Consider the following 16628-nt stretch of genomic DNA (forward strand, 5'->3'; position numbering starts at 1 on the left):
TCAATCTCAACTAGTTCTTTATCTCATCCATTATGTCCCTAGGTATACTGTTATTTTCTATTTGTAAAAATAATCAGTTGGTGCAAAAAGATGCTAAGCCAGCTTGAAGATTAAAATAGTGTATTCATTCCCATCTTGGTTAATAAACCAACAATTTGTTATTTAGCAAGGGAGTTGCAGAGCCCCCTTACATTTGTTTTGTTGCAATCTTATACAAAAGATTTGAATATGTTGGATGTCTCATTTATCCATAATCTTATACACATGATGTTATATCAATTATTTATACCTTGTAACTTTGTCATTTGTAGTTTGTGTTTCTACTTTGTTGAAATTATTTTTGGACTTACTACATGTGGTTCCAATTTTGGAATTTCTTTTTGCTGTGAAAAATGTTTTAAATGTTTTTATAAAAAAAATTTCATTAAAAATGAATCAATTAAAAATGATTATGTGTTGATTAAACAATTTTTTTTATAATAATTCTAATATAATGATTTTTAAATAAGCTAAAAATTTAATTTAAAATGAGTTAAAAATTTAATTATAATTTTGAAATAAAATGATTTTTTAAATAAAATATTAATCTACGTTTGACAGGGGCAATTCCATGTAAAACTTTGAAGTCAGACCGACCCCTGTCAAATCAAGAGAAAGTGTGTCACTCAATCCCAACCATTGCCTTTGACACGAGCAACCCTAGCAAATTGACAAGGCTTTTGACAAGAGTAAATCTCTCATAAATCTTTCAGGGGTTTAACCCCTCGCAAGTTGTGATGACCTTGTTTTGGAGGCATCATACCCCTCGTAAAATGTCTGTCAAATGTTTGTTTCTCAAGGGGTTTTGATGCTTTTCCCAAGGGTTCTGCTCTGCCAATTAACAAATTTTCTTCTAATGAATTATGGAAATGACATGTTGAATCCTGATGAATCTATGCATATACTACTTATAAATTACTATATACAATCTTTGTAGCGCCTCTGGTTATTATCTTGCGAGTTCTGTTGTGAAAAGTTATTTGGTTCATTGTTGTTCATAATTGTGGTCACCGTACAATCAAGGCATCAAATACAACAATCTTAGGAATTGATCATATCTGCGGCCGACAACAGCGATGACAATGTTACAAGCACCAAAGCAAGTAAGTCTTTTTTTCAAATTCAAATTTGAAAAGATTTAAATTGAATATTGAATGAGAGTAAAATTTAGATGATAATACAAATATTAATTAAAAAAATTAATTAAATTAAAATCTATACTATATATAAAGAAAACAACCCCTCTAAGCTCTTTTGGGCAGGATTTTTCTTTTCAAAAATGCTCTCAATTTTCAATACAAATAATACATGTAACAAATAGATAAGAATAAATGTAAATATTAAAATAAAAGTGTAACAAACACAAATGTTCAATTTTTTCCTTTATCATTTAAAAAGTGTAAGAAATTAGATGAGTGTATCTATATTTACCTTTTCATTATCCTGATTATACTCTTAAACAACAACTTTTTCTATAATAAAGATTTTTTTGAAGGAATAAAGATTGTTGGTGGTGTTACTAAAAAAATTTGAATTTAGATTATATTTTTGGTTATATTGTTGGTTTCATTGCAATATATAATCATGGTTAGTTTAATCTATTATAATTTGAAATAAAAAACATTTATATTTTTACTTTTAATCAAAATTAAAATTTCATAAAAAAATAGCGTTCATAATTTTCAAATGTTAGCGCAATAAAAAGAGAAAAAAGACGGGCACTCACATGTCCGTCTTTTCGCTGGTATATGATGAAAGGAAAATGCTATTTATCTAGAAAAATAGCATCAAGAATTTTTCAAGACACATGTGGCAAGTTTTAATTGCATTATTTATTTGTCTATTTCCTATTTTTCAGTCACACCTCCTTGAATTGTGGCAAATAGTGCATTGTGATTGGTTGCTCTTTATTCTTGAAGAATTCTTGATGTTTTTTTTCTAGATATATAGCATTGCTCATGATAAAATACATATACAATGAAATAAAAGAGAAAAAGAGCGGACGGGCATATGTAAGTATTAAAGTATTAAAAAAAGCTCAATATGTATAGATAAGTATTAATTATAGTAGGCATCGATAACTATCAAAATATTGTACCAAGAAAAAATATAAGTATAAAAAAAAAAACTCAATAGGTGAAAACAATAATTGGAAGATGCATGGGACTAACGTAAAATATATACCTGATGGCCTTACCCCTCCTAAAATAAATATCCTTCGATTAGATTTAAACTAGCGACAGACCCGTGCTAAGCACGGGGCCCGTGCTACGTACGGGCTGAGCGTTGAAGTGCAAGTTATGCGTCGAAGCACATTTGCAATGTTATATGCATTGAGAAATAAGAAACAAATTAACGATAAAGTTGACGTTAGTGATAAAAACATTGAAATAATTTTTATTAAATATTATAGCGTAGTAGAATAAAAATATGTCAAAATATTAAATATAGTAAAGATCTCATGTTTTTTATTATATCACTACCAACTAACCCGTGCTAAGCACAGGCCCGTGCTCCGCACAGGCTAATTCGAACCGGAGGTGTGCATCAAAGCACATTGCAATGTTATATGAATTGAGAGGATAAGAAAAAATTAATGATAAAGCCGACGTTAATGATAAAAGGGAAAATTATTTTGACTTCCCTTAAGATTTTCTTAAATAACACAGACACCCCTCCTAATTTTTGAAACACATCAATCTCCCTTCATTTTATCCATTTCAATCACTTTGTAAATATACAATTTAATCAGTCATTTTGGTTTGTTTGTATCAGCTTTCTCTTTTCACAAATAAGTTAAATCAAGTGTTTTTCTCGCAATGGAGAAACAATAACAACATTTATTTTTACCACCAAATAAAATCTAACATCGACAATTACAGAAGAGATCAAAAGAGAATATAGAAATGAGAAATGTTTTGGTGGATGGACATTGTGGTTGATCAATAAAAAGGAAATAATCTTCGATATATCCGTTTTATTACATTAGAGTTTAAAAATTAAACCACCTTGACCCAGGAACAATATGTTGGGGAAAATTACCTACATGAAAAATGGAAAGAAAAATGGTTGAAAATTAAATGAGTTTCATACTTGTATGAAGAAGTTAATTGCTCAAAATAATTGGAATTAACAAAGTTTAAACCATGTTATATTATAAGAGAAGTGCTTGTCAATTTGATAAAAAAAAAAAGGAGATTAGTATTTAGTTAAAAAATAGAGCGGGTGTTTGTATTATTTAAGAAGATCTTAAGGGAGGTTAGTGTAATTATATGTAAAAATATTTAAAATAGTAAATATTTCATTATTGATAAAGATATCGTTACGAGTCCTGTTTATAAATTGTAAAACTGTATTATTTACTGCGTTGACAGTCGATCCATTAATTTTTTTTCGTAGAGGTTCACTTTTCATATTTTTTTGTAACCTGGTTTCGCGCCCGTATATGGGTTTGCTAGGTTGCGCCCGTGATTAGTGAATTTTTGTTAGGATAGATTTGGGTCTATCCACTTGGTCTGATTTATTATGTTGTATCCCCATTTTGGGTTGTACCTAAGTCAGGTCTAATGCCCTCAGACTCTATCTATTTCTTTTTATTTAATATCATTTTTCTTTTGACTAAGTATTTTTAGAAAAGAAGCAATCTTGAAAATGTCTAATTTTTTGAAAATAGATATATGCCTTGTAATAAATATTTTGTAACTTTCTTGAAGTTATGTTATTTTTTTTTTAAGAATGAAGTTATGTTATTTTGTGATTATCAATCAGAAATTATTGAATGTTTTTTTTATTTTCTTAATAAAAATATTTTTCCAATGTTTTGTTAGTATCGAAGTTAACTGTCTCAACCGTATTTTGTTATTTTATTGATAAGTGAAATGTATTTATTAATGTTTTTTTATTAAAATTTATATTTATGAATATTTTTTTAGTCTAAATATGTAAACAATTGTTATTTTTTCATTGGATTATCTACAAAAGAAAAACTCATAGGAAGGTAGTTCTATTGCATCCTAAAAACTATAAAATCATAGGAAGTTAGTTATGTTGCATCGAATAAACTCAATGTCAGATAAAAGCACATGAACATCATAAAAAAGAATTGGTACAATCACAAAACTTATTTTTAGTAAATGTAAATTGAATATATGTTTCGTGTTTAATAAAATAAAAATATATTTTGATATTGAATAAAAAGTTATATATATTTTGATATTCAATCATTTAGAGATTATTTTTGAAAAAGTGGAAACAGTTTTGTGTTTGTTTATCATAATAACAATCAATTCTTTGAAAAAAAATTGTTTGGATACAATTATATAAAATGGATTTTGTGTTACAAAATTATCTTCTTGTTTAAAGTTTTTTTTAAGACTCATAGCAAACCCCGCAGGGCTTATTTGTTATAAATTAAAATAAAAATAATATTGACATTCATTAATTTAGTGATTTTTTAAAATTTTAATAAAAATATCATAATCTATTTTGTGTTTGTTTATGGTAATATAAAATCATTTTTAAAAAATAATATACTGTAGTTTGTTTAGATACATCAATATAAGTCCTCGTGAACTTAGCTCGTAGGAACAATGCATAATATATGCAAGGTGTGGGGTTCAAACCCCAGCCACCACCAAAAAAAGATACATCAATATAAAAGAAACTTTTTGTTGCAAAATCACATCAATTTTTTGAAATTTATGTTCTCTCTCAGCTAAATAGGTTCTTTTATTACAAAAGACACAAAAAGATAAATATAAGTTGAGATTTCAAAATATTAAGATGTGGCAAAATTGTGTTTTTACTGATCATTAACTTTCATAATTAGAGACAGATAATAGATTGTATTTGTTTTTTTAACTCTTTAGATATTTAAAAGTTGAATTATAATAAAATTTGTTTTGATTGGGATTAAGATTAAGTTTGTTTGTTGATTAAGTTAGTGTGTTTTATTGAGTGAATTTGTTTTAATTTGTTTTTAAAAGAGAAAAAATAGGGGGAAGTTGAAGCAAAAGACACAAAATGATATAATTTTGATGACGTGTCATAAGATTAAGAAGGGGTAAAATTGTATTTTTGGTAGACATTAAGTATCATGATTAGAGAATAGAAAATAGAAGATTGTAATTTTTTTAACTCTTTAGATATTTAAAAGTTGAATTATAGGAAAATTTGTTTTGATTGTGATTAAGATTAAGTTTGTTTTTTCTTTAAAAAAGATTTAGTTAGTGTGTTTTATCGAGTGAGTTTGTTTTAATTTTTTTTTAGTGAGAAAAAATAGGGGAAAGTTGAAGCAAAAGACACAAAAGGATATAATTTTGATGACATGTCAAAAAATTAAGAAGGGGTAAGATTGTATTTTTGGTAGACATTAAGTTTTATAACTAGAGAATAGATAGAAAATAAATATAACCTTTCAAAAAAAAAAAAAAGAGGATATATATTTAAGGGAAGTTTCATAGTTAGAGGGAAAGAAGGAATTTTGTTTCGGAAAAAAGTACGAGTATATATAGAGAAGTCTGTTGCACTCTTCAAAATTGTTTGGAATAGACTCTTTCATTGTTCAGCCGCACCAGTATGGCAACAACAATTAAGCACTTTCCATCGATGAGATTCAGCCACAAGTCAAAGTATTTTGATCACCATGGAGGAAAGGTTACTGCGGTTGAAACATCTGAGGATGAATGGAATGTTGACCTCTCTAAGCTCTTTCTTGGTCCTAAGTTTTCTCATGGAGCTCATAGCAGGCTTTACCATGGTTTGTATGACGACGAACCTGTTGCCGTCAAAAATATCAAGGTACCAGATGATGATGAAGACGGAACAATGGCTGCTACATTAGAGAAACAATTCATCACTGAAGTCACACTTTTATCTCGCCTCCACCATCCTAATGTTCTTAAGGTAATCAAATTCAACTGTTTCTCTTCTTTTGTATAGGTTTTTTTTTTTAAATAGAATATAAATATATAAAGAAACTTTGGTCTAATTAGGGATAATATTTTCTACATCCTTTGTTGTATCCTTTGGCTAATTATGCAGTTCATACTTCAGATCATGTAGAGAAATTTACTATTACAAGGAAGGTATTTTGTACATGATTTCTCATATATCTTCATCTGATTGTGCAGTTGGTAGCAGCATGCAGAAAGCCACCTGTTTATTGTGTTATCACAGAATATCTGTCAGAAGGTTCGTTGAGGGCATATTTGCATAAGTTGGAGGGGAAAACGGTTTCTCTACAGAAGCTAATTGCTTTTTCTCTGGATATCGCTCGTGGAATGGAATATATACACTCGCAAGGCGTCGTTCATAGAGACCTTAAACCAGAGAATGTCCTTGTTAATGGTGACTTTCACCTTAAAATTGCCGATTTTGGCATTGCTTGTGAGGAAGCACACTGCGAGTTACTTGCTGACGACCTTGGTACCTACCGTTGGATGGCACCTGAGATGATCAAAAGAAAATCCTATGGGAGAAAGGTTGATGTCTATAGTTTTGGGCTTATGTTATGGGAGATGCTCACCGGTAGAATGCCATTCGAGGATATGACTCCCGTCCAGGCTGCGTTTGCTGTCGTGAATAAGGTACGTTCCTTTGCAATTTTAAGTCATGTGAATCTGAATAACGAATCATCTTTGATATCTATAACATTATTCTTTGTTGCCGGTCAAATCATCATTCTTTATAAAAGTTACAAGTTTCTTTTCTACTCAATGCATTGAAAACGTCCACAGCCTCTTTTCAAACATAATTCCATTGAATAATTTGCTAGTTTGTAACCATTTGATGTCACAAAAGAATATATTTTATAGCAAACCAAATGATGTTTGGAGATTATTATGCCAAATCCTTGGTGAGATATCACCATTCATTAGATGGATAATAAGATAACCAAAGCTTCATGATCATTAGATTGAAAGGAGATATCTTCACCACCAAGGCATCCATATCTTCACCACCAAGGCATCCATACTTGGTATATATTGAGAAAGAAAAATAATTGTTTGTATAAGTTTATAAAATTTGTTTCTTAAACTAACATGAATTGGTTTATAATCATATGCACTTGTTTTCTTGAGTGGTGTAGCATTTTTAGTGATAGATTACTAAAAATATAGCTTAATAATGAATTCTTGTGATCATCAAATATCAGTAATTGTGGGAATGCTTTACATTTACCTATTCTAATAATCTTGTGATGTGGTTTTCAGAATTCAAGGCCTGTTATTCCTTCAAACTGCCCACCAGCTATGCGAGCTTTAATGGAGCAATGTTGGTCCTTGAATCCAGACAAAAGGCCTGAGTTCTGGCAGGTTGTTAAGGTGTTAGAGCAATTTGAATCTTCGCTTGCTCGTGATGGAACATTGACCGTGCTACAAAACCCTTGTGGACAAGATCATAAAAAAGGGCTTCTTCATTGGATTCACAAGCATAGTCATGCACACCATAGTAGTGGTTTTGTGCCTAAACCAAAATTTACATGTATATTCTGAGTGTCCTGAATTTTGTAGTACACTAGGTCCATTGTAATTAATATTGAATGGTTTGAATAGCAACCCAATGCAGAAATAGGTTGTTATAGGTTCATTCTTAGTTCTCTTTATACATTGAAGATATTCAAGTTGCTTACTACTTGAACCAACTCATATTTAGTCTTTTCTTGCATATTTACTACTGCAATTTGGAGGAACATAATTGAGTGGGTGGAGGTAGAAGGTTGATTTTAATTGGGAGGCCATCTACATCTCCTTTGGTTTAGGAAATTGTTAAAATTAGGAAAGAAATTTGATAGTGCAACTAGTCTAGTTTTTTTGGCTACAGTTTGAGATATTTGGTCTATGAGAAATAAGATCATTTAATTCAAGCTGAAATTATGAATGTTGAGATGCTTGTGTAGAGGATAAAAATCAACCACATTGCTATTTTTTTGCTATTTGGTGTAATAATCCCCTGCCATATATTCAATGTGGTTGATCTTCTTTTGTAATAATGAATTAAAGCATCTATTGTATTTGTAATTGATAAATTTTGATTATTAACAAAAAAAAAACTACGATTTTAACACCTTTGTGTTTGACATATAAAATAGACGATACTTAACATAGCAATTTATTTTAGATTTGTTACTGAAAGACTGAACAAAAGGAAAGTGATATATATCTTGAGTTTTACATGAGAAGGTAAAAACAAAGTAGAATAGAACAAAATAACAAACTGCTACTCCTTGTCAATTAACTTTATATTTCTCAAGTCAAATGCTACGTATCGATCAACAAAAATATTTACAGTATATGTCTTATTTGATCTTGAAAATTTGAGCAGCTTATAAGTCTATGTATTTCTTCTTGGCAGTGGAGGCTTAATTCTGGTCATCAGTACTCTGTGAAATATGCTTGTGAAGTCTCTGATGCGGGATGTGAGGTTAGAGGTGGACCCCGTCTAGGGGATTGTTCGGACTCTAGCTTGAGTGTGGAAGTCATGGGCTCCTTCCAAGGTGGTTGTCTTCTCTTGGAAGATCCTTCAAGATCGTGCTCCCACCAAACTTAATCTCCTTAGGAAAGGGGCTCTATTGAGCTCGGGAGGGTCAGCATGTGCTTTCTGGGGGGGGGGGGGGGGGGGAGTATACCGACCATTTGCTTGTGTCTTGCGCTCATCTTTTGTTGGTATGGTATTCTATAACTGGGTGTGGTTAGGGTTGGAGTGGGTTTCTCCTAGGGGTCTTGTTTAGGGTTTTGACTATTTTCTTGGTCCGGGAGTGGGTATGCGGGTGTGTCTGGGTTTGACTTTAGTTTGGTATGTTGTCGTGTGGTCTAGCTGGGACTGACGAAATGATATTATCATTGTTGGTGGCTCTACCTTAGTTGAGCTAGTGGTCGAGAGGGCGAAGGTCTTCTCCTGAAAATGGTTCCTTGAAAAATGCCCTGCTAGCCCGTGCTCCTTCTCCGAGTGGGAGATGCATCCCATCTTGTGATGCTGGTCGGTGGGTGGCGGAGGGGGCAGCGTTGCGGTTCTTCCTCATGTCGTCTAGCTATCCAGATGTTTTTTTTTTTTTTTTTGTGTTTCTCTCTTTTGCAGAGTGAAGCAGCTGCTAACTTGCTTGTTGGTGTTTTTGTGGTCTTTGTTTTTGGTGCATTTTCCAATCTTTTTGTCCTCTTTTTGGTGACCTTTATAATATATATTTACATATATTTTCCTTTAAAAAAATCTATGAATTGCTATAAAATATTTTTACACACTCGTGAAACCCTATTCGATTTAAATCTATTTCAGTAAAAAAAAATAAAAGCGTTGATATTTATCTAGAGAGTTTTTATCAAGAATTGATCAAGAAAAAGTTTCAGCCAATTAAATTTGTTATTGGCCGAAAATTAAAGGAGGCAATGGGGTGTAATTAAGGAAAGGTGTTGAATAATTATATTATCGGGATATTTTCATGATACTTTTCTCGCTACATCTATCAATTTCCAAAAAACAAAGAAAAAACCAATTAACTAAGTTTCCACCTTGACCAATAATAACAATTTACACAACTTTAACAGCAGTATGCACATTAGGAATATTCTCTAATAAATCAACGGTTAACATTGATGCCTTTGGCTTCTGCTTTGGACTAATATTCCTCTCAGAATATCCCAATGAAAGTGAATTTGTTAAAGTGTTCCTTTTAAATGGACCTAACCATTTAGCTTGCATGTATTTATGTTTTCTCCATGGTCCCATGTGCATTTTGTTTTCTTTCAAGCATCTTTTAGCTGCCATACACATAATCTTGATTATGTTGCTTAATCTCTCTGCTTTTCCTACATAAACCTCAGGCAGTTTCCTCACAAGACGGTTATAGTCTTCACTTGCTTTTCCCATCTCAAATTGTGCTCGAAAGTTTAGTTCTATTATCACCCTAATATCTCCTTTCTCTTTGCTTGTATTATACATCACATCCAAAAATGTATGCTCCCCTGCATAATTATAATAGTGTAATTGTTAGGTGTAAGTATATATTACTTAATTTCTTGAAGTTTTTTCTATTTAATTTCAAAATGTAAGGTCCGTTTGTTATAGATTATAAAAAAAATGATTTTGATATTAAGTTGATCACAAAAAGGTTATAACAAATTGATTCTAAATTTGTGCGCATGCGCATAAGTTTTATTTGTCTTGTATCTAAAACCCTAAAAAAATTCCTCTTGGTTGGAACCCACTTAATTACATGGTCAAAAAAACATAACATCTTAGAGTAACTTTTTTTAATAAGAGGTCCTGTTACTTTTGAAAAAAAAATATATACACCTAATACCTAATACATTATTATTAAAATAGCTAATGATCCTGATTAATGATAGGACTACAGAGAAAGGTAAAAATGCTTAGGGTTTTGAAAGGGACTTTAAGGTTAAAATATATCATATTATATGTTGAATGATTCTTTAAAGGTTATAAATTATTAATTAAATCAAATTACCTGATGGAAGATTATGTAAATTTGTCCATTTAGTATTACAAATGGCACTGTTAAAACCAGCATTTTGAAGCTGGCTAGAGACTTGTCTCATAAAACAATGTCGACATGAGCTGACTGCACCACTCTGTCCACTGCAAATGCACTCCAATTTCGATCCATTTATTTTTTCAATTGCTTCTTTCGTTGCATTCCTTATGCTTATTTCAACAGAACTTGTTCTGTATAGGTTGGTCTGCACTAAATCAAAATCAATTTGGTGAACAACTAACACCTCTCAAAAATAAAGCTAACAAATAAATTACGACCCTTTGTTCAAGTGGGAAATCACGAGTTCAAACTCATAACGTATAATATTGACACCTTTTTTATCATGAAGTTGTAAATAATAAAAGTAAAATTAAAGGTTACAAATGAATTATCACAAATCAAGGTTATAATTAATAAATAAAAACCTATTAGCACAAGAAGAAAATAAATAAAGACACAATTAAAAAATATAGATCATAAATCAATGGATCAATTACCTGCAAAAGCTGGAGTTGGTTGTCCCAAAAAAATTTATTCTTTTCATCATTGTTACCTTCATTAACCCTCTCACATTTATCATCATCTTCTTCAACATCCAACTCCATATGATTATCATGATGAAACTCATCACTACTAGAACTACTACCAAAACCCACATCACAATCATCAAGAAATTCAAATTCAACATCACCAAGACTTGTGTCTGCATATTGCTGCAGTTTTTGCCTAGACAATTCCCTACGAAAACCAACAGGCAAATACCTAGTAACACGGGACATAGAGGTTGCACCCATGATTATGTTTGATTCTAATGTTGTGTGTTGTGTGTGGAAAATAGAATGAACAATGAAACTCTTTTTATACAAGATTAGAAAAATCATCAAAGGGTGTGACAATATCTCTCTAATCACCGTGCACATGTAAGAGTGATTTTGGCACAACATGTGGTGATAGGGCCCAATTGGTTATTGATTAAGATTGTTAATTGAGATTTAGAGATTTTAAGATGAGAACATAATCAGCATATTCAAATGATTGATATAGATTAGAGAGAAAGCTAATATTATTATGGTAATATAATAACATACATGTTACAGCATGGATCCACGTCATTTGGTGTGCTATTATTTTTTCCAACCAAAACCATGCTAATCCTCTTGGATATTTGCAGAACCAACGTTGCAACCTTCTTTTAGTCTTATCCCGTTCAAATCGGTGGGGCTTAGTTCTTTTTGTCGTTTAATCCTAATCCAACATTAGTTAATTTCTATAAACAAACTTTTGGTAATAGTTTCTTAATACAAAGAAACGCTCATTCTTTGTACCTGACAGTTTATTCATCTCAAAATTTCGATTATTCCAAATTCTACTAGAAATAAAACGAATCATTGTTTACTTACGGAGTGATTAGTACTTACTTTTCTACATTTCTCATTAACTTTGTTTGAATAAATTATATTCATCTACTATTTTTAGACATTTTCTTTCTAATATTCTCTAACTATTGTTAATTTATTGAATAAAATCAATATACTCTATCTAAATTGAAATATAAGCAAAGATGGTAATTGAAAAAATTGATGCATAACTTGTTGGTTTTTCAAATATGGCTGTGTTTGGTAACAACAAGAAGCTAGCTTATAGCTTGTTGAATTAGCTTATAAGCTTGTTGGATCAAAATTTGACGTGTTTGGTAACAAGCTTTTTTCGTGAGCTTATAGCTTTTCTTGAAAAGCTATTTCAAGTAGCTTTTGAGCTTATAGCTTTTAGCTTCTTATAATTTCTTCCAATTTTAACCTTGTTAATTTAATTTTATTATTTTTAAATAAATAAAAAAACTACCCACTTCCCACGTTTCATGGCCTCCTACAGCAACCATGCTCACAGCTTGCTAGTCACTACATGGTATATTTTTCTCTATTTTTTGTTCACTTTTTTTATGACCTTGCTTGTAATTCATATAATATTTAATGTTAAATAAAATATATAATAAATAATAAATAAATAGTGAAACAAGTTTAGTTAAATAAAATTTGTCGAATAAAAAATGTCAATTGAATTCATAAAGCACATTTATCAGTGTGAAGATGGAAATAATTTCAAATTTCAAATAAATTTGAATATTTAAAAAAATACATTGAGTAAAAAAACTTACATATATAATTTATAAAAAATAAATAAACAAACATATCCTTTTAGTAAAAAAAAAAATATACCCACATTTTATAATTTGATGCAACCAGCATGTTGCACGTTATTACCTTGCTCTATTTTTCTTATTACCTCGTTTTCTTATTATCTTGCTCTTAATTCATATAATATAATTATAATTTTAAATGAAATATACAATAAATAGTGAAACAAATGTTTAATAAAAAAAATGTTAATTGAATTCATAAAACACATTTATTATTTTGGTGATGAAAGTAATTTGAAATAAATTTAAATATTTAAAAAGAAATAAATTAAGTAATTTTTTATGTATATTTATAAAATAAAATGAAAAACATGTCCTTTTATGTCATTTTATTACTTATCAACCACTTCAAAAGCTAATTTTACCAAACACATTATTTTTAATAAGCAAGCTTTTCAGCTATAAGCTATTAGCTATCAGTCATCAGCTATAAGCTAGCTTTTCAGCTATCAGCTAACTTATCAGCTAGCTTATAACTTCTTTTTACCAAACAGAGCCTATATCGTTCCAACATTGCAACATTGAAAAAACCACTTTTGAAAAAATATCAATTAAGGTGGTAAAAGAAGGTTGCAACGTTGGAAAATCACTTTTGAAAAAAAATAATGTACACCCTCCGGTCACTAATATAAGCAAAAATCCACTTTTTAGATACATTCAATTAATGATGTATGTGACATATAATAAAGACCACATACAACATTAATTGAATATATCTAAAAAGTGAATTTTTGCTTATATTAGTGACCGAATGGTGTATATATGGATAAAAATATATCAATTAGGTGGATAAAAATATATCCTTCCAATGTATATGTGGATAAAAATATATCAATTAGAGAGGTAAAAGAAGGTTGCAACGTTGGAAAACCACTTTTGAAAAAATTTAAACAAAAGTGGTATTTTGAAATATATCAATATATCCACTTGGATTGAAATATATTTTTATCCACATATACATTGATTTTTTAAATACCACTTTTGTTTAAATTTTATTTAAGAGAGAGTAGGTCTCATACTTTTTAGTTTAGCCATCTAAAAAAATTTAACGGCATAATTTGTTATCAATATTTTTTATGGTGGTTAAGGTTTGAACCTCGAACTTTACATAAATTATGCATTGTCCCTACTAATTGATTTAAAGGTTTTGTTGCCGCCTTCTAGTCATGTGTAGTTAATTCAAAGGGAAGTTAAAAAGAGAATTTTTATTTTTTTTTAAGTTAAAAAAGAGAGTGATATTAGTTGGACAACTTGACGATGGTGCGCCGCGTCTTACAAAAGAATCCAAATCTTTATCTAAACAATTTTTTTTGACTAATTCATCGACTCCTATACAATATTTCCCTTGTTTTTGTCATGTCTGGTTTAATTAACGATTTTTAATTTATTTCTGATCCATGTGGCTATTAATTAATATGATTCAGATGGCTGTCATAATCATTAATGTATTCTTTTAATCCATGAGTCTTCTTTGGTGGTTTAAACGTGATAGAGTAAGACTCATGAATCATGAAGTAGCCAGGGAAGTTTGTTTTTTAACTATGTTATTTGACCTACGGGTCCAATAAAACAACTTTTATTACGAGGTTTTTAAAATAAATAAAAAATTAATTATATAAAACTTTATAAAATAAAATAAAAAAATTTAATTTTTCTTCACGTTTACCATCTCAACTAGAAAAACATATATAACTTTGTTGTCATATTAATATTTTTAACTAAATTAAACTTTTTTTAGGTCTATTTTAATCTAGAATTTTGAAACTTAAAACTCTAATTTGGGCCGCTTAGTTCTTGGACCAGCTATGTTTTTTGAACAATCATTTTGAAACAATTACATAGGACAATCAACATATTCAAAAAATTTGAGTGTATGTACTGTTTTTAACTTATTTTTTAAGAAATCCAACATCACAAGCAGTTTTGAGAGTCGGCCGTGTACTCTTCCTCTCGCGGCTTAGGGTTTCTAAGATTCCCTAGAGCCGCCGTCTCCTCTACGTTGGTAGTGTTTTTAGATCTATGTGCTAGACATCATTCCCTTTTTCTCGTCATCTTCTTCTATTTGTGTCTGTATTTTCTGTCATGGTAAAATTGTTGTTAATACTTGCTGATCTGTCCAGCCAAATCCTCCTCTAGTGCATCGAAACCTCCTCTCTTTGTCTTCTCCCCATCTTTGTTGTTCTAATGTCGAAAACGTGGTTGTTGTTATTTTGGTCAGTTGTTCTTAGTCTCTTTACATGTTGTTATGTCATATTCTCATTTTTTGGAGTGATCTACTAGCTAAAACTGGTTTATTTGCTAGATCTGGTACTTCAATCTGGTTTGGGTCCATTTGTTAGTCCTTTTGTGTGCGGATCTGGTTTGATTTAGAAGATCCATTGGGGTTGCTGTTTGTTTGTGAGCTGGATTTCTTGTCTATTTTCAGTTTGCAGGTGGCTTGTTTTTGGAAGGAGATGTGTGGAATTCAAGCTTGGTTGTGCGGGTTCAAAGTTAGATGCTAGTCCATTGCTTAATTTCAAGAATTTCACTTTATGGTGGTGGTGTCTCCTTTGTTTCGGTGGTGTTTTTTGATTCTTTTATTTCAGTTGTATGTTTAGAATGTTGTACTGTAATGGGTTATTGCTACCCTCTCTTGTGGGTATTCATTCTTAGCTAGGCTATGTTACCATTATATGCGTGAGATGTACAAGTCAGGAGCAAATCATGTGCTTAAGTGATGTAATTGTAGGATTTTGCAGTAATTCTGTACTTTATCCCAATAGTGGATAGTTTTCTGCACATGTGTAATCCCTAGCTTTTTAGCTATCAATGAATGAAATATCCTCTTTTCGACCAAAAAAAAAATTTGAGTGTTAATACAAGGACCAAAGTTAGAAAGAAAAAAAAAATTGTGTATTCAAATTGTTTTGTATATTTTAATTGTCCCTTTTTTTTAACAGGCTAAAATGAATTATATTATCAAAACCCAAGAAGTCTTCTCGTACAAGAAATGCAAGAGAAGACTTTAAAAAGTTACAAAGTTATAATAGAAATAACAAAAACAAGAACATACGATCACTAGCACAAGGGAACATTAATTTACAACCTTAAGGCAATGAAGAGGATTAAACCTCCAATAAGTGTGGTCAAAATCAAACATAGTATATGTCGATTTTAACCACCTGAAAACATTTAGCCTTAAGAATTAATATCTTCCTCCTTATGTTGGGATATGTGTCTATTATTCTCTTTCCAAATAATCCACACGACAGAAAGCCATATAACGTTAAAAACCACACGTGCGTGTTTTGAGAAGTCTCCTAAACTTCCTCTACCCTTGTTTCTAGTTCTAGAGTGTTCAAGTCTTTGCACTTCATCCTCATAGAGGTCTCATCAAACATAACATCATTGCTTATCACGATTCTTGATCCTCCACCATATTCCAATTTCCACATCCTGTAACCCTTCACACCCTATGGATAACAAATGAAGATACATTTCACGTCCCCACATGAGGCGTCAATTGTTGTGAATTCGGTAACTTCAAATCTCACATCAATGAAATTTAGATTCGTGGGGCAAGTATCCATAACAACCAATAACAAAAATAACCACAAGCAACAACAACAACAATTCTAGATCTAATATAGAAACCAACTGTAAAGCAAAACCACAATCGAACCAAATAATAGACAAGATAAAGAGAGTGGATAAAAGAAAGCAACACCAAGAAATGTTTACCTAGTTTGGTCCAACAATGACCTACTATGGGGGATATGGATTGATCTCTTCAATCCATTATCATTGAGTTCTTTACAAAGAGATACAAAAGAGTTTTAAGAAATTAGCTTCATCAAGCTCACCAAGAACAAACATAATTTCTACTCATTTCCCAATCTCTTCCAATGAACAAGACACTCAATG

The 16628-nt window shown here is 30.7% G+C and overlaps 2 protein-coding genes across 2 annotated transcripts; one reads left to right on the forward strand and one right to left on the reverse strand.

Moving 5' to 3' along the window:
- Positions 1-5463: 5463 nt before the first annotated feature.
- On the forward strand, positions 5464-7684 carry LOC146932360 (serine/threonine/tyrosine-protein kinase HT1-like). Its single transcript, XM_085704018.1, has 3 exons — positions 5464-5943; positions 6171-6626; positions 7254-7684. The coding sequence occupies exons 1-3, from the start codon at positions 5617-5619 to the stop codon at positions 7533-7535; spliced, it is 1065 nt and encodes a 354-aa protein (XP_085560144.1). The 5' UTR covers positions 5464-5616; the 3' UTR covers positions 7536-7684.
- Positions 7685-9433: 1749 nt separating this feature from the next.
- LOC146932361 (uncharacterized) lies at positions 9434-11576 on the reverse strand. Its single transcript, XM_085704021.1, has 3 exons — positions 11026-11576; positions 10502-10733; positions 9434-9998 (listed from the first exon to the last, which is right to left on the reverse strand). Exons 1-3 carry the CDS (start codon positions 11470-11472, stop codon positions 9565-9567), a joined length of 1113 nt encoding a protein of 370 aa, XP_085560147.1. The 5' UTR covers positions 11473-11576; the 3' UTR covers positions 9434-9564.
- Between the last annotated feature and the right edge of the window lie 5052 nt (positions 11577-16628).

The sequence above is a fragment of the Medicago sativa genome, chromosome 4 (genome assembly GCF_051527215.1).
Source record: "Medicago sativa cultivar Bolivia chromosome 4, Bolivia_mono, whole genome shotgun sequence".
In the NCBI taxonomy this organism is placed as follows: domain Eukaryota; kingdom Viridiplantae; phylum Streptophyta; class Magnoliopsida; order Fabales; family Fabaceae; genus Medicago; species Medicago sativa.